This window comes from Peromyscus californicus, unplaced genomic scaffold, assembly GCF_007827085.1.
Source record: "Peromyscus californicus insignis strain IS unplaced genomic scaffold, ASM782708v3 Scaffold_21__1_contigs__length_65335640, whole genome shotgun sequence".
Lineage (NCBI taxonomy): Eukaryota > Metazoa > Chordata > Mammalia > Rodentia > Cricetidae > Peromyscus > Peromyscus californicus.
In genome coordinates this window covers 21,522,057-21,548,731 of record NW_026294514.1, presented here as the reverse complement: position 1 = coordinate 21,548,731, position 26,675 = coordinate 21,522,057, and the positions used below count along the sequence as shown (strand labels likewise).

Genomic DNA, 26,675 nt, shown 5'->3' with positions numbered 1-26,675 from the left:
GCAAGTATGTACCTGAGCACAGGTTTGTCCGTTCATCCACTGTTTATGCTCCATTATTTTTATTTTTGTTGTGAGATGCTGTGTCCTTATTGAACTTTACTGTATATTTCATGAATTATTCATTATCCATTCCCCCTCTCTCCACTTTAGTGGTCTCTCTTTGCTTATCCTCAAACAACAAGGCATCACTTCCCTGCAATTCCAGTCTCTGAAGGAAATCAGTGCGGGCAACATCTACATTACCGACAACAGCAACTTGTGTTATTATCACACCATTAACTGGACAACACTCTTCAGCACCATCAACCAGAGAATCGTGATCCGAGATAACAGAAGAGCTGAAAATTGTAGTAAGTACACCATCCACAACTGAAACGGGAATTTCTGCTCTGTTTTATACAGCATTAAATAGTTGAAAATAACCTCATTCCCCTTTAACCCAATAATGGAGAGACAGTGGTGTTTATAGCATATTGTCTGTTTTCACAACCTGGCCAATATCTGGAAACCTCGTCTGGATATTTAAGTTCCATAGATCCTAGTAGAATCTGGGCATTGGAAAGTTTAATGAACATGTCAGGTAATTCCACGGATCCAGTGATGGCATTTTGGGGAGGGCTGAGGAACCTGGGATGTGCTCAGAGATGTGGGGAAATGCTGTCAAGAAGTTGGCTGTTTTAGAAGGAAATTAATTTCATAAATGCACTTATATGTAGATAGACTTTCTGACTTTCAATATTGTTTGATACTTTTGCTCCATTCCTTCACTTCATTGTTAACGAAGTAAACAGTGTTCATTGGCAGACTTCTACGTGATTCCCATCTAAAACAAACATGCCCCAGTCATTAGCAAATGTACTAAACAAATATAAATAATATTTATAAATATCTATATTTATAAAAATAAACTAAAGTTCATTGGTTTATGAGAACAAATGATGAGTAAAGGCTGATTTAAAATTACTGTCTTAGGAATCTAACAGAATTTACATTTACTGAATTAAGTACTTGGCAAATTAAGCTGGTAACTCCATCTTGTTTTGGCGATAGTCTAAAACATCTTAGGCTAGCAGCTTTTGTAAAATGAAACTTGGTAGAAATCCACTTATACTTTGGCTGCTTTTGTTTGTTTGGTTGGTTGGTTTTGATTTTTGAGACAGAGTTCTCTGTGTGGTTTTGGTGCCTGTCCTGGATCTTGCTCTGTAGACCAGGCTGGCCTTGAACTCACAGAAATCCACCTGGCTCTGCCTCCCGAGTGCTGGGATTAAAAGTGTGCGCCACTGCCGCCTGGTTACTTTGGCTGCTTTTGTTCCTAAAAAATATTTTACAGAAAGAGAGGCGATCTATAGCAAGAGCAAGTTCTGGCTTTAGGGGAACTCCCATCCTTACACATTCTGTGTTGCCACATAAAATCAGGAAATAGATCTGCTTATGTATCAACCTATGCATGGTTATATTAAATTAATCCTCATTTTTCTGCACCTGGGATAATTTACTTTGTTTATGCATTGTGGATTCTTGAGAGGTGACTGTGTTTTTTCTTTCTGTCTAAGCAGAATCTTCTTTCTTTACACTTCTGTGCGTGTGACTCCATGCCACACAGGAGAAGATGTATGGCATTAAAATAGACACTTTAATACAAATTTATAAATAATTACCTAACTTATAGTTATAGTCTGTATTTTTTTGTTTTATACATTCAAAATAAAATCATTTTGCTACCTTTCATTTGTGATTGTTTGGTAACTACATATAGGAAAATAGGAAAGAATTGGAGACAACTTGTTCTCTTTGACATGGTGAATTCAAAATCCTGAAAACACTCATGTTTTATATATCATTTTCATACCTGGACATATAAAATCAAATGAGAAGGAAAATACAGGAAAAACAAATATGGAATAAAGCAGAGTTTTGATGTAAACGTACACTGTTTTTCTATTCTTCTAAGACAGAAATTTTTGTATCATGCAAAGGGAAGCATATTACAAATTACAATGATAACAGTAAATCACTGAACATCTAAGTTTTCAAGCTTTTAGTATTGTGCAAATTTCAGTATTAGACTAAGTTCAGCTATTTTAAAACCATGCATGTATTTCTTCCTGAACACCTAGTTTTGAATTTTTAATTTGGGGAAGAAATGAAGCAGTTAGAAGACACAGTTTTGTTGCATTATAGTACCAAATTAACAATATCAATTTTTATCTCCAACGGCTTCAAACAAATGCTTTATTGCATGAAATCTATTTATCAAAATTTGGACTATAATCACAAACCACATCAAATCTTCAGAAACATCACATGTATTCATTTTTTCCTGAAATATTGTAGTCCTGTGACCGCGACCTCAGGATTGATTCTATTGATAGTCACAGTAAGTCTAACGTAAGGAAGCATTGTGATTAAACCCTTCCCATTACTCACAGTACTCTCTGCAAATGAGGAGTCCAAATATTTTTCTACTTTCAAAGGAACTGTATTTTTAGATATCTATTCTTTGTGTCTGTACATGTACAAGATATATATGGATATATGTATACATATATGTATGTGCACACATATTTGCTACAACACATAAGTATGGACAGAGACAGCATGTATATGTACATTCACATGACCTTTCAACACATATTCAGAGATAAGCATACAATACATACATGTTTCTAGATCCATACATACCTACCGCTCCTACACAGTCACAGTAAATGTGCTGATCTAAGTCTGGGATGATTGTCTATTTAAAAGGCAACATTTTAAACTGATAATTTTGAGTTCAAAATTATTTTTAAAAAATACTGACAAGAAAGAAAGACTTCACCTCATCCAAAAAGGGTGCCAGTGGCTTGAGCAAACTTCCCTTTTAAGTCAAAAATTTCAAAGCAGGCATGATGATTTGAAGAGAATGAGGTTGAGAAATAACTGCAGCACATGAAAGACTGTATCACTTCCTGCCTCTTCCTCCCATATGGTGATGCTATTTGCCGGATGACAGTCTCATGTGGGAGAAGTTCTAGTGGACTTTTCATAAGCCTTTTGAAGTTTCTTAAAAGACAAGAATACATTCTTATATATAAACAGTACAAAGATAAACATTATACCAAATCTTAAAAACCCAGGTCATAGCTGAGTTCACACATTACATTTCTCAGAAACTATCGTACTATGCAGTTAAATATAATTAGACAATTTCATTATTGATTTTTCAATATGGAAACAGCCTTTCCAAATTACAACTTTACCTTTTTTATTATTAAATAGGCAAAGCATTGAAACATCAATAGAGAATGTATTATTTTTGTGCCTGTCTTCATTGGGGTTTCTATTTCTCTGATAAAACACCAAGACCAAAAGTAACTTGGAGAGGAAAGTGTTTATTTGGCTTACATATCCTGGATTACAGTCGTTTTAGGAAAGCCAAGGCAGGAACTGAAGTGGGGCAGGAATCTGGAGTCAAGAGCTGATGCATAAGCCACCGAAGAGTGTGGCTTATTGGTCTGTTCCTCATAGCTTTCTCAGTCTACTATAGAACCCAGGTCCACCAACTCAGGGGTGGCACCACTTACAATAGGCTGGTGCCTCCCACATCAATAACTAATTTTAAAAAATGTCCCACAGGCTTGTTGCTTACAGCCCCATCTTCTGAAGGCAATATCTTAATTGAGGTTTCTTCCTCTCAAATGGTTGTAGTTTGTGTCAAGTTGACATAAAATTAGCCATCTCAGTGCATATATAATATAATATATGTATAGCTGTTGATGTATCTTAATATTTAATGGGATCATACTATCTATACTTAAATACTGCTCCATCACCTGTGTTTTGACTTAATATAATATCAGAATCCCCTGTGCTAGCTGCTGGTGGGTGGATGTCTGCCTTATTCTTTTTAAGAGCTAAACCACAGTAATGTAAGAAATTATTTTCCATTTTTGTATTAATACTATTGCTAACATAATACTTATTCTAGATCACCAAGAACTTTACATAATGGAATGATTTCTTAACCCAGACATAGGTATAATTTTTGTGTAGATAAGGTATAAAAATAGTGACATATATTCCTCCATTGTCTTAAAAGTTCTCTCTACTAAATACTGTGTGGCAGGAATACTTCCCACCACCCCTTATAGTGATGGGTATCCATGGCTTTAAATATCTGATCAGTAAGAAGAAAATGAATTCTTTTCAATGTATGTGACGGGGATAGTCACAGATTCACATTTAGTGCTCATTGATCACTTAAGTTTTTCTCTTATAAAGTACTTCATTTAATTCATGCCTTTTTTCTATATTCATATTGGTGATTGGTAATTTTTGCTTTTAGATTTGAAAAAGCTCTTTGAAAATTTAATACACTTATTTTCTGTTCTTATATGTATTGTGAATAACTTTGTCGTAACATAGTGTGTAGTTGAAGTTTTTCTGTGTCCTAACCAGTCCTCAGTCACTCAGATCTAAATAAACACACAGAGGCTGATATTAAATAAAACTGCTGGGCCATTCGCTCAGGTTTTCCATTGACTAGCTCTTACATTTAAACTCAGCCCATTTCTGTTAATTTACATGTTGCCACGTGTTCTGTGGCTTTATCTGTGTGACCTTACATGCTGCTTCTCATCTTTTCTGTCTTACACAGTTCTTATTTCTCTAAGTTCTGATTCATGAATAACTTTTAATTTTTAGAGATATGGAGGTTTTATAATGCCTTTGAATCTCCAATCATATAATTTTTTAAGCAATAGAATTTACTGACTAATCCCTCTCTCTTCAGTGACAGAAGTCGGTTGCACTATTCTGTGCTAAATCATCAGAGAAATTGTCAGATTGTGTCTATCAGTTTCTATGTGGTTTTATTTGTCTACAACCGCCCCCCACCCGCCCCGTAAATAGTAGCTATCTCCATGAGAAGATCAGTGTAGCAATATCAAGAAAGATAAATGCTGTCTTCAACATTTTGAGCTACTAATTATACCCAGTGCTTAGACTAAGGTCTACGCGATTTCAAAGATGTGGGTTTTCATTTCACCATGAAGTCATTCAAAAAATAATGATTACTATCATAGGAAGTCTACCTGCTTCCTATAATAGATTCCATATGTCTTCTTTCAAGATCACATTTGTCTTTGTCCATGCTCTGTGTTGCTACATAAATAAATAAATTAATTAATTAATAATATGAAAATTAAAAATTGATACTTTATAATGTAAAAGAGATTTGTTTAGTTCACAGATGGAGGTTAAAGTCATAGGGTAGGTGTACTAGTAAGAGTTCTCTAGAGAAACAGAACTGATAGAATGAATCTGTGTATATTGAAGGGGATTTATTACAATGACTTACAGACTCTGGTCTAGCTAGTCCCACAATGGCTGTCTTCCATTACAAAAGGCAAGAATCCTCTGTTTGTTCAGTTCATGAGTGGATGTCTCTGGTGATCTTCATGATATACTAAAATCCTGAGAAAGTGTGTTCTGACACCAGTGAAGGAAGGCCTTCCTAGCAGGATAGATGAACTTGCCAGAGAGGATGAGAACAAACTGGCCAAGGACAAAAGCTTCCTTCTTTTACATTACTTTATGTTGGCTGCTACCAGTGTGGCCCAGAAATGACCTGTATTTAGATTGGGTCTTCCCACCTCAAAATATTAAAAAAAAAGAAGCCCTCACAGGTATGCCCAGGTGTTTGGGTTTTAGTTGATTCTAAATACAGTTAGGTTAACAACCAATCATTGTATTGTCCTCTGGTCATCCTCTAGTGAAGCCTTATAGCTGTGTCATAACAGTGTTGACAGTGGCACCAGACATGAGGAATATGTAACAGATGTAAAAAGCATGTTAGACACAGCTTACATAGTTATAGAGAGGAAAGGAAAGGCTACGGGCATGTATTGAGGCTCCCTCTTATAGGAAAATACACCTTGCTGGGTCAAATGTCAAAACTACTAGAGAACAGTGTTGGAATTACCTGAGGGCAATCATGAGCTGATCCAAGCCTTCTGCATGCTAGACAAGCATCACTGATCCCCAGTCCCAGCCTTCCACCTCTTTAAAGTTCTACTCTTCTTTAATGCCATGAACTCCAGTTGTTGTACCACATTCCCAAAACAGCAATACTCCAGAAGTCTAGCTTAGAGAAATTAAAACATATTGTAATTATAGCTATTATTTTTATTATGCAATTATTTCTCACTGAAACAAATTATGTCTATATATACTCCTATGTGCAGTTACTATATGGTACAGTAGCACAATCTTTGACTTAATGAAAATTTTTATTTGGGAGGAATAGAAAAGAAGATCAAAATGTCTAGAGGTTTCTTCTTTTGACGTTATAAATTTTACTTTACTAAAATAGTAAATAATAAATTTTCAAAGAGCACATTAACCATGCCTAGACATGGAAGTGTAAATAGGAAACTAGAGAATTTAGTGACCTCATGGATCCTAATCAAGTAACAGTATAATCCTGAAAATGTATTCATTACATAATTTTTCACTTCTAAACAAAATATTTTCCCTTGTATTGAAAATAGGTTTTTTTTTCCTCAAGTAATATTGTAATTACAGTTTCTCCTGCCTCTGTTTCTCCCATCTCTTCTCCACCTCTCCTCCCATCTGAGTCTACCCCCTTTGTTTTCTGTCATCAGAAAAAAAACAGGCTTCTATGGCATTATAATATGAGAAGACAGGAAAAAACAAAGTAGCACATCAGAATTGGAAGATTAAAAAAAGCAAGCAAACAGAAGGAAAAGAGCCCTAATACGACATTATGAGTCTAGCAAACTCCCAATAAGCCTTTGAGTTCCTTTCTGTTGGTCATCTACTGTTGGGGATGCAGCCTATCCTTGAAAGTAGTTTGTTTCCCCAGTGAGACTCCTTGGAAGGACAGGAAAGTTTCAACTGCAAGTGGTTATCAATTGTAGACAGATTCCACAGTAGGGCTGGGAACATGTGTCCATGTCTCCTTTTGGTTCTAGGACTCAAACTGGTGCAGACCTTTGCAGGCCCTGTGCATGCTGCTTCAGTCTCTGTAAGCTTATATGTGTGTTGATCCTGTTGATCGAAAGGGCCTTGTTTTCATGGTGTCCTCCATTCCCGCTGGCTCTTACACTCTTTCTGCCTCCCATTCTATGGGATTTCCTGATCCCTGAAGGCAGAACACCATTATAGATTAGAGGATTTATGACTAGTTTGGTGTTTAATTTTTTTTTCTTTGATATCATGCGGAATACCTATACCTAACTGTACCAAAGAATGGGCAGGAGTGGGGATTCTGTTTAGGCATAAGCTCAAGTTCTTCAAGTTCAATGAAGTGTATAGGTGTTGTCTTCAGCAGTAAGGCCTTGATGTCTTAGCACTAACCAGGGTTGTTGGCAGATTACCCTTAGGCCAACAACTCAATTAGATGTAATTCCTTCTTTGTACTGGAAAAGACTGAAAGCTTTATTCTGAGACATGAGATGTCCAGTTGGGGCTCTGTCTCAGTTGTTGTGGTGGTGGTGGTTGTGTTGTTGTTGTTGTTGTTGTTGGTATGGTGGTGGTGGTGGTATGTGTGTTTGCCTTCTTTTGATTTATTCTCCCTATTTTCTTGGTTTTGGTAAACCTCTTCAGGTGAGTTTTCTTTCTTAAATCTTCTGTATGGCTGGATTAGTACATAGATTTATTTAATTTTGGATTTATTATGAAATATCTTATTTTCTCCATCTATTGTCATTGAAAGTTTTATGTGTGCTAGCATCTGTGGTCTCTTTAGAGCCTGCATAACATCTGTCCAGGCTCTTCTGTCTTTTGAAGTCTCTATTGAGAGAAGTCTGGTGTTATTATTTTTTTTGGCTTTTTGAGACAGGGTTTCTCTGTGTAGCTTTGCGCCTTTCCTGGAACTCGCTTTGGAGACCAGGCTGGCCTTGAACTCACAGAGTTCCACCTACCTTCCAGAGTGCTGGGATTAAAGGCGTGTGCCACCACCACCCGGCTCAGGTGTTATTCTATAATGTCTCCCGTTAGATGTTACTTGATCTTTTTCCCTTGCAGCTTCTAATATTCTTTCTTTGTTCCGTATGTTTAGTGTTCTGATTATTATAATGAGGGGAGTTTATTTTCTCATCTGGTCTATTTGATGTTCTGTATGTTTCATGTTCTTTGATGGGCATCTTCAATTTTAGGTTTGGGAATTTTTACTCTATTAATTGTTGAAAATATTTTCTGTGCCTTAACCCTGGGTTTCTTCTACTTCCTCTATTCCTATTATACTCTTAGGTTTTCTTAGTATCCCAGATTTCCTGGCTGTTTTGTTCTAGGAATTTTTTTAGATTCACTTTTTCCTTGACTTAGGTATCCATTTCTTCTCTTGGATCTTTGATGCCTGAGAGTGTACCGTATGTCTCTTGTATTCTGTTTGTGAGGCTTGCCTCTGAAGTTCCTGTTCAAGTTCCTAATTTTTTTATTTTTATATTTCCTTCAGTTTGGTTTTCTATATTGATTCTATTTACATTTTCAGGTCTTGAACTCTTTTATTCATTTCCTTTCACTCTTTGTGTTTTCTTTAAGGGATTTATTTATTTCCTATTAAAGACCTCTATTACATTAATAAAGGCTATTTTGAAGTCTTTGTCTTGTACTTCAGCTATCTTGAAACACACAAGTTCTATTGTAATAATGTTGCTGAGCTATAATGGAAATATTTTGCTTTGACTTTTATTGATTATGTTTCTTATGCTGGCATATAGGCATCTGGGTTTTGAAAACTTCTAATTCTAGGTACTGTTATTTGGTCTTGTGTTTGTTGAGTGGGTGTTTTGTTCTTTGTCTTCTATTGCCCTTTCTAGTTCTTAGGAGAGTGTGGTGGCTGTATGTTCTCTGGTAGGAAATTCTTTTAGGATCCTAATAGTTGTTGTTAACAGAGATTCCCAGTAAAATGTGTTCCGAGGCATTGGGATCTGACATTTAGGAATTTTGATGGACTAGGAGGGGCTCAGGGGGTCCACAGGAGGGAGGACAGCAGGATGTTCTACCAGGATCTAATTAGTTCCCTGGGAATGGAGACAGAGTGTGGAGAGTCTACAACAGGTAGTATACTACAGAGTGGGGGATGGGACTGGGGGATTGGTTTTTGAAGAAACTCAACAAGATTTGAAAATCTACAGTCAGGCTACATTCCTTCCCAGCCAGCCTCCAGCTCCAACAGGGAATGCTTGCTGGAGTTGAGGGCTGGAGGAAAGTGATGTGTAAGGAGTGAGGGGATGAAAGTTTGAAAGGAAGATATGTGTGATCCATTGGAGATGACATGGGGTGGGTTGTCATTATGATGAATGACAGAGTACTTCAAAAATAAAACCCACAATATATAAAACTTAGGTAATGAATCAGGAGAAAAATGTATAGTGATAGTAAATGATTTTTTGTTTTGTTTTTTTAGTTCAAATACTAAAGAAATGCAGTAATTGCTTGCTGTCCATGGAAGTCATTTCCAGTAGTCCATCACAACTCATACACTCTCTTTTTTATAAAATGGCATATCCTTAACTACGCTTTAAATTATATCTAGGATATATAATTTATTCAATGTAAATACTGTGCAAATAGGTGCTAAAGTATTGCATGTAGGGGATAATAAGGAGTACATATCTTTACCTGTTAAAAATGAAGGCAGCTGTTTGTCTTTTGATTTGAGGTTGATGACATCTACAGATACATAAACCACAAATACAGAGATCCAAAGGAGAGGCTGTGTGCAATTTTATATTTATCTATGTTTTTGTGTTTCTGACATTTGGAAATAGGAACTGTACCTCACTGAGCATGCATCTACCAAATAAAAATTGCAAAACTATAATTACTTGCTAATCACTAAACTCCTTGGATGACCAAATGACCCCATTTTTCAGTGAGTCACTCTGTTTCCTGTATGTAATTCAGAAGGAGTTGGTGAATAAGGAAGGAAAGCATATGACAGAGACAGGGTCGGAAGCAATATTTTCTTCATGCACTCTCCTATTTGTACTGGTAACCATGACAATGGCAACTGTAGAATAAATATTTTACTTTCTAAAATATCATAAGAAATTTGTTTCCTATAAAAATCTCATGTACTTGTTATCAAGGTCATTCTTGCTCTAATTTTTTGTATGCAGCAGATTATAAGCTCTGGGTATAATTTATGATTAATCATAATATAAAATTATGCCTTTAGGCACCCCTGCTAAGAAAGGAAATTCTCTACCATGCTAACAGTTCTACATGGCCATCTTTAGCTGCATACTCCTATCCTAGGCACACCCTCTCAGTCCAGTGCGTTTACAAACTAGATGGTAGAGGAACTGTGCTTGGGATGAGATCACCTATGTTCACTTACAAATTAATGAACTTTACTGTACTTTTCATTAAACCAGGCTCAATGTGAACCTTAAGGTGCATAAATCAGAATCCAGTGTAAACAATATCCTTTGAAGTAATCAGAAGATAGAAACTCTTAATTATGCTTCTAAGATCTCCCTTCCCAAATTACCAAAGTAACTATCAGTACACTGCTTTTTGTAATTCTTTCCTTATTTTATTTGAAACAGCACAATGTCTAATTACTAACAATGCCTCAAATGCTCTCTATGTTCTTTTCAAAAATAATTAGCAGTTACTGTTGCTGATTAGTTTCAAAAATGAGATCTCTTCTAATTTTTACCCTGAAATGTCTAAAGGCATCAAGAACTTCTCAATGATAAAAGCCAGCCCCACAGCAGGTTTCAGTTTCCATTTCACAGGACAGTGCTGTAACCTGACTTGCCTCTAGATGAGTGGTTACAGTATTTTGAAGGTAAAGCTGTTGAACATTAAAGTACAGGAGCCTGGGCTTCAATTGCCAGAGACACTTCTGTGAAGCTCTGTGCTTTGTGTTGCCCCTTGCCCGCCCCCCAAAGACCTTGGAATATCCTGACCACCTGTATCATGGAATCTGACTTCAAATAATTGAAGACATGATCCAAATTATGTTAAAATGAAGTTATACAAGTAGATTAAAACATTAATCAGTGACTAGTATACTTAGAAGAAACATGACAGAGGAAGCACCATGTGACAATTTAGAGAGAAGAGGAACATAACTGGAGTGATACAGTCATAAGCTAATAAAACCAAAGTGTGGCTGACACCACAGGAAGTTAGGTCAGAGTCATAATCTGCCTCACAAAAAATGATAACAATAAAGAAAGAAATAACTGCCTAAGACCTTTTTTTGCATGTTTCTGGCTTTGAAGGTTACAAAACAACACTTTTCTGTCATGTTAAGCCATGCAGCAGGTGATGTTTTATCAGCAAAACTCTTAGAAACTAACAGAAACATTGGTGTTGTGTGGTCCCTAATTCTGCATTCTTTGTATGTACCACACCATAATGAGACAGGTGTCTATGGGAAACACTACTTTGTCTCTTCTCCTATTACTTTCCATATCATGTGTTAGTTACAAGTATATGTAAAGATGAGATGTGACCATTACATCTTAAAAATATGGCCACATAAACAAGAATTATATGATGGCAGTTGACATCCCAATGTAGATGGGAGACAACTCACAAGGGCCCAACCCAGAGATGAAGAGCTATGGGCAATAAATGGCTGCTTTAAAGGGAAGAATCAATTATCTCTATATATGACCTAAAGTTAGGTTATCCAATTCTAAGTGGTCATTTCTAGATACCTATACACAGGAGTAATACTAAATGGACTCATAAGGTTATCTACATATATATGTGTGTGTGTGTGTATATATATATATATATATATATATATATATATATGTGTGTGTGTGTGTGCGCATGCACAGGTACACACATATAAAAATAATAATTAAACATGGAGTCTTAAACTAAGAGACAGCGAGAGAGCCCTGGAGAAACTGGAGTGGATGAAATGGAAAAGAAAATGATGTAAATATTATATTCGTGTATGAAATTCACAAACACTAAAATGGTTAACATAAACATACATAAAAACATATGGACTGGACAATTAATTTCTTATTGTGGAGGTTCACTCCCTCAAAAAGGACTCAGAATAGGAAAATTTGCAGTTGAGTAACTTAGAACACATTCCAGGACAAATTTAGAAGACAGCATAAAACAGCAAGCTTTTAAAAATATCCTTTAAGTAGTGTTTTTATTTTGTAATTACTAAAAATTCTCCCACTCAGTAAAAGGGATATTTAATGATAGTTACTTATTGAGTACTTATAGTACACATATAGAATATATTATGTTACTAGCTTTTATTCACTTACAAGTTTCGGTAAAATACTTATTTAACTTTCTACAGTTTAATATTCTTTCTTGGTGATACTTTATAATGTATTCACTATATAAGCAGTATTTGAAGATTTTCTAATGTCTAATTTCTGCTGCATTTCATTCCTCTCAATTCCTACTTTCAGAGTTTCATGCCCAAGTCATAGCCAGGTGACAGGCCAGAGTTACTAACCATCCTGAAGATGAGCATGCTATGACTAACATCTGCTGTGGATGATTTATTAATACATAAAATGCTGGTTGGCCAGTAGCCAGGCAAGAAGTATAGGCTTGACAAAGAGAGAGGAAAAGTCTGGGAAGTGGGAGACTGAGGAGGAGAGATGCTGCCAGCCTCCTCGATGAGGAGCAGGATATAAAGTACCGGTAGGCCATGAGCCTCATGGCAGGGTATAGATTAATAGAAATAGAAATAGAAGAACTAGATAGCAAGAAGCCTGAGCCATTAGGCCAAACAGTTTAAATAATATAAGCGTCTGTGTGTTTATTTTATAAATGGGCTGTGGGACTGCCTGGGCTTGGCGAAACCCGGAGAGAAACTCTCCAGCTTCGAAAATCTGATTCACCTTCCCAGTCTGACCAGTGGTATATTGTGGCGATCCTGCTTTCATAGTTTGTTCATGGAGCACCCATTTAATATTTTTAGACACTTCCTATCATGTAAATGCAATAGTGTCCTCCTCCTTGGTATTTATTTAAATTTTCTTAACCATAGACTTACTGCAGTACCACTTAGCATCTGCTCTGGAGGAAATAATGCCCCCAAGGATGGACAAATATAATCCACAACCTTTGAATGTTACCTTAAAAGACAGAGGGAACCCACAAATGGTGTAGATTTAAAGACGTGACCATTACCCTAGGTTATCAGGATAAGGCAGGAATACAATCATATGTGTCATTCATTGTTAGAGGTGAAATTGACTGGAGTAAAGAAAAAGATCCTGTGACCACAGAAGCAGATAATGTGATTATATGTCTGCAACCCATGGGATGTCAAAAGAGCCTCTAAAAACTGAAAGAGTCAAAGAAAAACTGAACTCATGGAGCCTCAAGAAGGTATTAGTCTTTATGTTGCCTTGAATGAGATTCATTTTTGACTTTTGACATCCAGAACTACAAGAGACTATATTTATGTTGTATTAGACAACTCAGTTTCTTAGATTCTGCTGGACCAGGGGTTCAGAATCTCCCACCAGGACTTTATACTTGCATTTGCTTGAGGCTGCTTTTTTCTTAGACATCTCCCAATCTTTATGGAATTAAAAGGATCATCCTGATGGGGGTCGACTAAAAAAGACCTTAGAGTTAAGAGAGTTCCACCTCCTGTCTCCCAGCTTTTGCACCGTGGATAAAGCTGATACGCTTTGATTAGGTCTTAACTAAATTATCATTACTATGTCCATTTCACCAACTGTCAAAACATGTTCTCAAGTTGGTCCCATTGATATGATTGGATGCATGAGTTTCTAAGTGAATCAGATGGGTTTTGTTGTTATTCTTGTTCTGTTTTCTTTTTGTTGTCTCTTGCTTTAAAAAAAAAAAAAATTGCCAGTACTTTTACACAGCTCATTCAGCCTTTCAAGACAACCTGATAATCCTGCCCCATCTACTTCAAGAGCTTCCCAGGAACCTTTGCCTATGTTCGGCCTAGTCTCTGAAAACATTACTGTAGTTCCTTCCTTGGAATCTCTCTTCGCTAAAGTTGTAATTTATAATTGCCCACAGACCCTTCTGCTTTAACTCTTCCTGTTTTCTTAACCATCTCAGCAGACATGTTGCTCAGTCTGATCACTGTCAAATGCCATCTTTTCAACAGTGAGAATAATGCTAAAATCTGTCACCACCGTATACTGTACTGTCATGTTGGTTACCTATCAAAATTATGCAAATACGAACAGGATTACTGATCCACTATCAATGCACAGAAGTAGCTATACCTCCTGTGAGGTAACAGATTTACAGTGTCCATGGTGGAAAGGGTTTCTAAACAAATACTTTTACTAGTAAGTACGTGAATACATTTTCATTTTTTAAAATTTCTTATCAATTAATTTGTTGGTTGTTTATTTAAAATGCCCAACTGCGCAATAAATACTATACTAATATTATGATCGTATTCACCTTAATCCTAAAAGGGTGATATTATTCATTTTACAAAGCTGTAGCAGGAAAGTAATTGCCCGTGGCAACATGGCTCATGAGGCAATAAAGATTTGAACCTATGTCTGTCTTATCAGGAAAGCTTAACTTCTCTATATTAAATAAAGTTTTCAGCATTTAAAAAAAAAAGATTAATGCTACCTGTCTAAATCCATTCTAAGTAAAATCCATGCTTCAGTGTATGATAAATAATACCAACATAGTAGTTACATTTGCTCTACATTGAAAGAAAACTTTTCTGCCTTTGTGCCCGTAGACAGGTGCTCAATTTCAATATTTTTGAGCTAATCCATTTGCTGTCACACAGGCAGCACTGTAGCAAAATTCATTATTTTAAACTCATCTCTATTTTAATGGAAGCAGCTTCAATATTCTCTACAAAGGTCGAAATACTAAGCACATTATTATCTCTCCAAATTTTTAATAGACAGGTACAATTCAGACAAGATCAAGAAAAATCTGTTTTACAGCTTCCAGAGAAAACACAGAGAAAGGGAAAGGTTCCCTGCTAACTACAATGCTAAAGTTTCTTTAGAGAGGCTAGCAATGGCCTTTTGAACTCTAAGCCAGTGAACAGGTCTTCTGCTCCACACATGATGAGTGCTCTGGGAGGTCGGTCAGATGTGTATTGACTTCTTGGTGATGATCGAAACTTTTCTCTCTTAAGAATTTCAAAGAAGCAGCAGCTTCCCTGGCCTTTTGTTTTATGCCTTTTGGAGGCACTTGCTTTACTTTCACTTTACAGGAAATAATCTTCCAGTCTTCAGTCCCACCTAGTTGTTTGGAAAGAATGAGTCAAAAGTAGGTATTATGGTTTTTGTGTTTGTTTGTTTGTTTGTTTAGTATTATTTTTCTTTCATGAGGTTCTGTTGCCTTGATTCAAAGCTTCTATGCTATTAGAAACCAGAATAAAGAATCAAGAAATAGAGAGTAGAAAGGATGTGGGATCTTGGTGAAGCCAAAGAATTCAGGTCAAATAATGTGAAAGAACAGCAGAAAATCCCAGCAGTTTTATGTTTCCACATATGGTAAAGTTCTGTCACCTCTGAAAGGAGGGGAAGCTAGGTGCAAGGATAAAATAGCATTAAACCCAAAAAAATAAAATAATGCAGAATGATAAAAATGGACCAAAAAATGATGAACCACCGTGAAATAGACAATGTTAAGTAGATACTGCAGGCTTGACCGCTTCCTAAAGAGGGAAACCAAGAGGCAGCTGAGAGGCTTGGAATTTGATACACAATGGATTTGAAAAATTGATTGTGATAATAGGAATACCCAAAGATAATGAATGAGTACAAAGACTCTGATTCATGACAATTATATACTATTTTTTTTAAATCTCCCCATTGTCTTCACAAATTGTTCTCTTAATAAGTGAGGTTTTCTTCTTCATAATTCTGATAAAAATGTTAGTACCATGAAAGTATTTATAAGCTTTATATAGGATAAAATTGGAATATGAAAGTAACAAATACACATATAATGGGTGTTCATAAAAACAATATTATTACTTCTCATTAATAATGAGCATTGATTCATACAAAAACATTCAATCATGTTTGATACATGATCAAACCATGGGCACCATATGTTAAGAAACACAATACTCTGAAAGCAGAAAGAAGATTCAGATAGATTTGGGAATTTGGATTCTAAGGTTGACTGAGTTTTCTTTTTCATGTGTCTCAAATATGGATGCCTAGGAACAGGCAACTTAAGTATTCCAACTTGTGAAGACCAAAAATACTACCATAAAGTCAGTTCTTTCTGCTCTAAATCTCAGAAAATTGAATCACCTAACATGATAGACACCATTTAGGTAATAATGGCTGTGTTCTGGCTAAACTCTACAGGGGAAAAAATCCAACCAACCAACCAACTAACCAACCAAACAAAAAAAACACAGTCCCAACTTGACTGACCCAGACTGGCAAAGTGGTAGATAGTGGTATTACTTCCATTCTCACTAAGCTATGACTAGAAGTCTCAACATCCTAGTAAATGGCTTAAGAGAAGCTGGGATATGGTTCAGTGACCGATCACTGTGAAATGCACCAATCCAGATTACCAAAAATAAAAGATTTTTTTTTCCTTAAGGAAAGGAAAACAAAGAAAAAATAGAAAGAAAAAGAGCTGAATGTGAAGGCATTTTTTTTGTTGTTGTTGATCTACAAACTTTCTTACCAAAAAGAGAAAAGTCCAAGTTACAAATTAGGAGAAAAAGTTCTAATTAGATAAGAAAGATTATCAGATGCATAGATGATGATAGATAAGAGATAGATAGATAGATGATAGATAGATGAATAGATAGATAGATAGGTGGATGGATGAATGGAAATTTAGACAGTATGTACATGATGATTATAGATAGATGATAGATTTTAAGTAGATTATAGGTAATAGATAGATGGACAGAGAACTTCTAACTGGTTAAGTGTTATTAAATTTTCATGGAAATTTGAATTAGATTACAATGAGCTATCATAATATGTATTAGAATGGAAGATTAATAAAAGTAGGATATTGAATGCTCTACTGTTGAGAATATAAAATGAAACAATTCTAGAAAAACATTTTGACAGCTTAAGAAAGAAAATCTTACTGAAAATGATCCCACCATATAACCAAAATGACCTGAATAAAGTAAAAAGAATATTTTTTTCCTTAAAAAAAGTTGAAAGTACAGCCTCACAAACAAGTCTGCAAAATATTTATAGGATCAGTAATTATAACACTCCAGTGGTGGTTGGTGTTCATCATCAACCTAAGAAAGCCTAGAATCTTCTAGGAGAAAAACCTCCATGCACACCTGTGAAAGGCATTTGCATTAAGTCTCAGAAAAAAAGGATCTGGGAGATTTTCTTGTTTGTTTTCACTGAGATGGAAAGACTGACTGACTCACTGTGAGCAGCACCATTCTCTGGCTGGGATCCTTTTCTGTGTAAATGGAGAAAGGATGCTGTGCAGCAGCAGCCCTTAATCTTTCTTTGCCTCTTGACTATAGATTTACTCTGATCTGATTTTCCCACCATGATAGACTATAACAATGAACTGAGGGCAAAAATAAACCATTTCTTCCATTACTCTGTTTCCTCCAAGTTGTTATTCTGGCTCTCAGTTCATTGTTATAGTCCTGTAACTCATTTAGTTATATATTAGCCTGTAATAGTTAAATTCTTGTATGCTTTAATTAACACTAAAATGGCAAGATTTTTTCTTAGACATTATTTTGGCTGTGTCTGTGAGAGTGGTTTTGGATGAGTTTAGTATTTGAACTAGTAGACTGAGAGAAGCAGTTTGTTCTGTTTACAATGGAGGGACGATATCTGATCCTTTGAGGATTTGATTAGAAAAAAATGGAGGAAAGAATCTTCTCTGTATTTACCTGTTTTACTAGAACATGGTCTGCTCCTGCCATTGGGATGTGACTTGGACCACATTACTGCTTATTCTCTGGGCTTAGACTTGAACAAAGCAGCTCTGACTTTGATCTTCTTGTATCCAAGGTCTTTGAACCCAGCATAGAATACACCATGGACAGGTGTACTTTTTATTAGGCTTCAGCTATGTGTGTGTAAATATATATGTTTGTGTATGTATGTATATATACATATGTATATATGTTAAATATTAAATAAATAATAAGTATATAGATATGCAAGCTATTGTATGAATACTAAATAAATAAACCAAAATAAATGGAAAAACTTCTTTGGATGAGAATTTGACAGTTACTTTGATGGCTTGCCATAATATTCAGTCATTTTATATCTAAGTATTTACCCAAGAAACACAAAATTTTTGTCTGTAACTTGGATAGATATTCATAATATGGTATGTTCTAATAGCCAAAAATGGAAAACTCCCTTAATATCTACAACTATGTGAATGGATTAGGAAAAATATAATGTATACACATAATGAAATACATGTAGGGCTAAAAATGAGTGAACTATTAATAAAACATCATGAACTATTCTGAATATAATTCCATAGAGTGAAATAAATGTAATAAAAGACAAGCATACTATACAACTCCATTTATAGAAAATTTTTTGAACTACAAATAACCATAGTAACAGACGTAACCTGGGATTGTCTGAAGGAGATGAGCAGGCATGATTGGTTCCATAGGTGAAATGAAATCTTTTACAGATGATCAATACATTTATTTCTGGACAGTGGAAGTAGTTTGTAATTGTGTATACATAGCATAACAAGTTGTAAACTTTAGATTTTATAATATCTGGGCTGGTCATCCTTTTCATTGTTAAGATACTCTATAAAAATCACATTAAAGGAGAAAATTTATTTTTATCTCACACTATCAGAAATCTTAATCTTAATCAACCATTGGATCCAATGGGGATCAGAAAGTCATGGGGAGAGGAGCATGTACCAGAATAAAGCTGTTCACCTCTATGCATCCAGGAAGCAGAAAGAGAGAGAGAGAGAGAGAGAGAGAGAGAGAGAGAGAGAGAGAGAGAGAGAGAGAGAGAGAAGGGCTGTATAAAAGTTATACCTGCCAAGGGTACACTACCAGTGAACATCTTCTTTCTTCAACTAAGGCCCCTTTTCTAATAGCTAGCCCATTCAGTAGTAAGACATTAATAGGATCTTGTTTGGAGGTTCTAGTAGGGGAGCACAGCTACTTGTATACCTTTGACTGAAAACCAGTCCTTCTCTATTTATGGAACATCATCTTCTTTGGCCCAGTGCATAGCTTCAGGTGGGAATAACCCACTTAATCTTTCCTTTGAGGAGATTTTAGTTCACAGATTCTCCCCAAGAATGATAGAATCAATAAATCAGGTACTGGCAGAAAATATTTTATCTAACTATTGTTACCATATTCATGGTAGATCTAAAAATAATTTTATAATCTAATCAGCAATTTTCTTAGTCAATTTTCTGCTGCTATGAAGAGAAGTGCTGACCATGGCAATTCTCCTACAAGAAAGCATTTCATTGGGGATTGTTGACAGTGGCAGAGGTTTAGTCTGTTGTCATCATGGTTGGGAACATGGTGGCATGCAGGTAGACATGGTGCTGGAAATTAGCTGAGAGTTCTACATCTAGATCCACAGGCAGAAAGAAGATAAAGACACTGAGCTTGGCATGGGCTTTTTGAAACCTCAAAGCCCACCCCCAGTGACACACTTCCTCCAACAAGTCCAAACCTCCTAATCCTTTCAAATAGTGCCCCTCTATAGTGACCAAGCATTCCAAGCCATGAGCCTTTAGAGGCCATTCTCATTTAATAACAAAATAGAGCATGAAGAAAAGAATGAATATACAATTAGTGTTTGTGAGAATATGTAAGGATATAAAGTTATTGCTTTAGATTTTTTTTAATTTTCAAGTTTTAAAAGCAGCTGAGAGTGTAACTTAACTGAGGACATGAGTTTAAATTCTTATACCACAAAATGGTTTTAATTTTTAATTTCTGACTTTTTCTTTATATCTTTGCATTTTATTTTGTAATTTGTATAGTTAAATTATAAAATGCCAGTGAAAAAATACATTGATGACTTCCTTTTGTCCCTCAGTACTCACTAACCTTTCCAATCTCAGTTACTGACATCTGCAGTCATTATGTCAAAGTTATAAGTTCAACACTCCATTGTGCCATCTTCTATGTTAAGGTTCTTTCACATTATATAATGCTTATAGAAATATCCATGTTATGAATCTATTCACGAGTGGTTTTGTTTGTTTGTTTCTTTTCTAGATTTTATATTACAATTTGTTAATCTGAGTACTCATTGTAGTACACTTGTGTTGATTCCAGGTTTTGACGATTTTGAATATACTCCCATAAATACTTGAATACAAAAAAAGGAAAAGATATCAATGGATTAACTCAATGATGAAGCTTGTACTATTATAATCCAATCACTTGTCAATAAAATCACCAGCTAGATATCTAGCCTTTGCTGGCCAACTCTGGTGGGAGGTAAACTTTATATCTGAACCACACCAGTGTCATATGTTCATACAGATCAATGTTCCTCTCTTTAACAAGTATAGGAAAGATTATTCAGTTACACAAGTATAAAGTATAAATGTGTCTAGGTAAATCTGTCAATCTTAATATATGACATGGACTAAAGTAAGTAGCCCTTAGTCTTAGGATTTGAGCAAAGGTGATGTGAATTGGACAGTTTAGTTTGTTGTTTTTAAACCACTCAACAAGAAAATATAAACAGCTTACTTACTCAAGTATATGCTGGAGGAGTTGATTTTCATGATACCTGGTATGCTTGCAGTTCATGTTCACTCTATCCAAACACAAATCACAAATGCTCTTGTCTGAAAACCCATGTTTTGTGTCATGAGCTATTGCAGGCCATGACGCAAATGCAGCATACAGCAATTGATAATTCAGATGTCAAACCACTAGGTGAATAAGTCTTTAATGGGATAACCTAGTGAAGCAAGGCTTATGGATCACTGACTCTGAAAACTGTTGCTTCAGTCTGTAATTTCCCATGTGCAAAAGCAGCTATGGTATCTCCCCGATACCATGTATTTTCATGTAAGTGTATATGTAATCTCATGATTGCATCTCAATCTTATGGGCACATATACTTATGGATGGTCAGGAAGATGACTTCTCATTAAGCTGTATAATTTTGATGTATAGAAATATAGAATATGCTTCATATCTAGATCTATTATTTCTCTTGGACTGTAAGACTGAGAAGCCTGTTCTCTATGATTAGCTAAGCTGACAGGGCATATTGGCCAGACACAGTGTCTGTGGATAGATCGCTAGTTGGACTTTCACAGATTATACTCAAGGATGGAATTACAAAATTTCTGGGTTATTGAATCAAAGTCCTTCAGAGACAATAGTGACCTGAATTGCTTGCTAGCTTCCCCTGCCAGGTCCAATTGATAATGGGACCAGCAGCTTTCCCTAGTATACTTTTAGCAATTAATACTCTACACAAACTTCTAATCTCAGTTTATGATATAAAACTCAAGTTCCAACTAACTAACTGGTTATTATTTAGGTCCCAAATAATAACTAACCAATTAACCCAGTTCAGAGAAAAATAGTTTTATGTCCAGCTACCTAAAGATTCCACTGCCCAGGGGATGTGCCAAGCACCATGTTCCCACCTATGTGTTGCCATGGTAAATGGATTTGCTCCTTATTATCTTTCAAGAAATGTGCAATGACCTTGAGAGTTAGCCTTGTAACTTTTCTCATTATTGCAAGAGTCTCCTGTTAGAAATGTGTATATAGCGATGTAGAAAGAAGAGCTAGGGAATCAGAGCTGAGAAAAATTAGAACTAGAGTAAAAGAAATTGACCCACAGAACATGTATGACTCTTTTTCCCTCAAATAGATAGAAACTTATTTATAAAGACCTACAGATAAAAAAGTTTGATGCTCTAGAAATACCCCTGAGATAAGAAAATCCTAAATTAGATTTTTCTATGCTGTGGTTTATTCTATGTACCCTGTGTGTATCCTAGGAGCTCGACTCCATGGCATACAAAAGTTTTATATTGGTAAAATTGGTGACTAATGAAAAGATAGGGAAGATTTTTTTTCACTTTTATCTTGAGAATTCTTAACTTTTCATGAAAGTCATGCTACACTCCAGATGCCTAAGGTAAGTTCAGATATGTAGACCAGGAATTGAAGTCTTTGTTCTTATTCAATACATTGCATCCTGTTAATAAAATTGTTATGCATTAATACCATACTGAATAAATGTTCATTCTAAATAAGAACACCAATGGTGAAATTGAAGTAGAAAACCTAAAACAAGGCCTCCAAAGTCTTTGGTATTTCTCCAATCAAAATCTAAACCACAAAAAAATGCTATACTATGGTCTAGGCATAAAACTCTCAGGTATTACATAGGGCAATCACATGATCATGGCCAGTTTGAACTACAGAGCAAGTTGAAGACCAGCCTAGGTAACTTATTGAGATCCTGTGTCAAAGACTGGGGGTATAGTTCAGTAATAGAGTGCTTGCTTAGTATGTGCAAGGTCATATGGTCAATTTCTATGTCTTCCTATATGTCTTCCTATATTCTCTATATCTTACTCACTGGCCCTTACTTTAAAAAATTATTTTGCTAATGATATAATTCTTCTACCTTTTTCTAAAACCCCTCATATAGAGTTGAAAGGAGGTGTATTTGGTGTATTAGTGAAACAAAATTTTGGCTTGGAAAAGGCATCTTTTGCTCTTTACTTTGGATAATTTGTATCAACCACCTGTTCTCCCTTTGTGTTTAACTAGATAAAAGGATTTCGTTTAAACTTGTGGAAAAGGCTACTTTGCTGTAGTTATATAGCAACTGTGCAACGTGGAAGAAGTTGAAGGAAGAATGGAGGATGGCAATTGGGCAGGCACCCACAGTAGTTTGACCCTTAACTCTTAAACTAACTCATTGAAAACTATTCAGCACATTGTATTCATATTTTATGTATATGTGTGTGTGACAGTAATAATCAAAAAATGCCATCACAATTTGAGAGGGTAAAATAGGAACTTAGGATGATTTTAAGGGAAGACAGGGAAAGGGGAAAGTAAATGTAATTATATTTTAATTAAATATCCTTTTTAATAAAAAATGCTATTCAGCTTGTTTACAATGGATGATAAGTTTTAACATATCCTTTGTCTTATTTCCTGTTGATTTTGGTGTGTCTTGCAGCTGCTGAAGGGATGGTGTGCAATCACCTGTGTTCAAATGATGGCTGTTGGGGACCTGGGCCAGACCAGTGCCTATCATGCCGGCGCTTCAGCAGGGGGAAAATCTGCATAGAGTCTTGTAACCTATATGATGGGTAAGAGACCACAATGCCACCTTAAACTCATGAGCTATGAGCTACTGATGAAAGCAAAAATCTGAGCTTTAGAAAAAGGGCAAGAATTTAGAAGGAGTTTATCAAGATTTTCCAAGAGTACTTGTGATGCAAGAGGAGAGATACAAAGTTGTTTTAAGGAAAACGAATTTTCACTTGAAATAAGAAGAAGTCTGGTACTGACCAGCTTGCACATTTTTAAAGACGTTTACCAAGACAGATAAATACCAGTAATTTTTTACCATCTTACGTGTTAGCAAAACTGTTCAATTTTTAGTTTGCATTATGAGGTAGATTGCTATAGCCTTCTTTCCCCCAACACCAGTGGTTCTCAACCTTCCTGAAGCTGCAACCCTTTAATACAGTTCCTCATGTTGTCATATGCAGCATGCAACCTCAACCATAAAATTGCTATCATTGCTACTTCATAACTGTCAATATTTTGGGAGATAAAAGTTTGTCAAAGGAGTCGACCCACAGGCTGAGAACTGCTTCCCGACACCTGGCACTCTGCTGCAGCTTTTCCTCCTAAAACTTCCTTCCACTTTTCACCTAGAGTGATGGTAGAGCCCCTGATTTTTCTCCACCCGGGTTGAGTGGCCTTATCTCCACCTCAGAAACAGCATATGTCTCTGTGTCTTTGACTACCGGTGAGGGTTGTAGAAAAACTGCATCTGTGATTGGAGAGCATTTGAAATGTACTCTGCCACTTTCTAAAAAGCAGTGTTTTAACCAGTGCTTTTAATTTCCTTTGGTTCTGCAATCATCACATTGCCTGCAAGAAAACCTAGTATCCATCCTCTACTGTGGCATTCATGCCCCTAAAAAACACTCTCTCTCATAGCACAATTTTATGCATCATAATTGCCCTTTATCAGTGTGGTAATACATTTCTCAGGGTGTTCCTAAGTCAGTTTTTTCTCATATAGCTCAATGAAAGTACTTTTGGCAGCTTTGGAAACTACAGTTTTGAAGGTCTTTGTTTCATTTCTTATGTTCTTCATGAATTTCCTCATTTTGACAACTAATTTCATGATAGCTGATACCACTAGTGTTGTACTTCATGTTTGTACTATAAAAATATGTTTATCACATATATATATATATATATATATATAATATATATATATACATATATTCTTAAAAATGACACAGGAAAATTTTCTCTATGAAATGAGGTAACAGATGAAAACCAAATTTTACATTAAAAGTAACTTAAAATAAGAATTTAGTAATAGGAAATAGTTCAGCTTAGAACTTTGTAAGATATAACCAGCTTGTAACTTTGGTAATCAATAGATCCTGCCCCATGGGATTGTATTCAGGCCTCTTCATATTGCTATGGAAGGATAGTCCCCTAAATAAAGTACCTCAAATCAAAATACACACCTGTCTAGCAAATGATGTCATTAAAGTGAATTTTACCAGAATTTATTTCACTAAGCTCAAGTTAGCTGCAGAAAGAGATTATCATACAGGCATGTATTTCTTAGGTGATGGGTATCGAGAAATCATTTTCTCTATCAGCAGCACATGATAGACAATGAGGACTGATGTAATATAGTATCAGCTAAAATCATGGATTGACTGATAATCAAGTGAGGAGTAGAGTACAGGCAGTCTGATTCTTTCCAGAATGTTATTTTTTCTTAAGTATTCTAGTATTACTGTTGTCTGAAATATAAAATATAAAAATACATAGCTATATGTTCAATTCTGTGTTGCATTTCTACAGACTAATGGATGCAAAACAAAAACAAACATCAACAACAACAAAAACTAGTGGCTTCTTGAAGCCCAATCAGCTAGACTTTTTTTACTTTTATTTTTGGATTTAACAACCTCTAGCTTCACTGCATTAAATAAAATATGTCAAAGAAATTTAAATTATTAAATATTTTTCATTACAGTAAAACTCATGAAATATAATTGTTTTAAAAGCATACTAAAGTTTGTTTTCAGTTCTTGTCTGCTCCATGAGGATTTCGCAAACCTTCCCCCATCTTCAGTGTTCTGATTTCTCTTGTCTTGCCTAGGTAGCTGGTTATGGTTGTCTTTGAGGAAAATGAGTCTGCCTTTTAACTTTATACTGAATTTTTCCTTTTTTCTTTTTTTTTTGTTTCTGTCCCCCACCTACTCTTCCATCCTTATTGCCCTTCCTTCCTTCCTTCCATCCATTCTTTTGTCCGTCCTTCCTCCCTCTCTCCATTTCTTCCTTCTCTGAGGACTTGTTATGTTGCCCAAGCTTGTTTAAACTTCTAGTCTCACCTGATTTTCTTGCCTCGATTCTACAGTGGCTGGGCCTAGGAGACACATGCCAACTTCATTGGCTAAAGCTGATTTTTATATGAAAAGTGGAAATATTGGTGCCAACTTTATGATTATGTGAAGTGAAAGGTGCTTAATAAAGTCTTGTTCAAGTTCTTGCTGTGTATATCATTATCATGATTTCCCATTTATCAGTTAATCTCAGTTTATTAAATCGTCGAGTAAAATACTTTATCTTAAAAACTGATTAAACCTGTCAAATACACATGTATAAAAATTATAAGTCTATTTATAAATACAAGATTTTTGCATGTATATGCAAAAAGAAAGTCAAATAATTCAGTCTAATTTATATCCAAATTCAAGTGAGAAAATAATTACAGTGAACAATCAAAATTGGAGAGATGGAAGCCGGGCGGTGGTGGTGCACGCCTTTAATCCCAGCACTGGGGAGGCAGAGCCAGACGGATCTCTGTGAGTTCGAGGCCAGCCTGGGCTACCAAGTGAGTTCCAGGAAAGGCGCAAAGCTACACAGAGAAACCCTGTCTCGAAAAACCAAAAAAAAAAAAAAATTGGAGAGATGGTAGTTATAATGGAACCTTGAAACCCCAAAGCTTTTCCTATCTAGCATACATTCTATGTCCTTGAGATCTACACAAAACCATCAGTGTGCCAGTCAATGGTCTTTGATAGAAATTACATACTTAAAAATCATACCTGAATAAAACATGGTTTTTCCTTTTATAGAAGATACTTAGTAAACTAAATGTCAAGTGTTTAATTCTCCAATCCTACTGTTGGTGTAAGATGTAGATTTTAGAGCCTCAGTTTTATAGCATTCACTCTGGATCCAAATACTGACAATGCTAGCACATTGGTATCATAGACTGTAATTTGTTAAGACTCATCCACGTAAAGGGAACTCTGCAAAAACCATGGTTGAGTCACTGGGGCATGTGAAATAAGAAGGAGTAATGGTGGCTACAACAGTGACCAAAGGCTTCGTAACTCTCCAAGACTTCAGGAAGGAGCTCTGATGAAAGCAGCAAGAAGTCAGGAGCCATGTAATGAAACTAGGAAGGAAAGGTGCTCGTCTCTCCATTGCTCTTGTGGCA

General features: G+C 35.7%; 1 protein-coding gene across 4 annotated transcripts in view; it reads left to right on the top strand.

Annotated features, from left to right (window-relative positions):
* Erbb4 (erb-b2 receptor tyrosine kinase 4) overlaps window positions 1-26,675 on the top strand; it is a 1,089,367-nt gene that overhangs the window by 789,257 nt on the left and 273,435 nt on the right. For all 4 annotated transcript variants that reach the window (XM_052749761.1, XM_052749762.1, XM_052749763.1 and 1 more), the window contains exons 12-13: window positions 151-350; window positions 23,142-23,274. In XM_052749761.1, coding sequence (XP_052605721.1) covers window positions 151-350; window positions 23,142-23,274 — 333 coding nt within the window. The remainder of the gene's footprint in view (window positions 1-150; window positions 351-23,141; window positions 23,275-26,675) is intronic.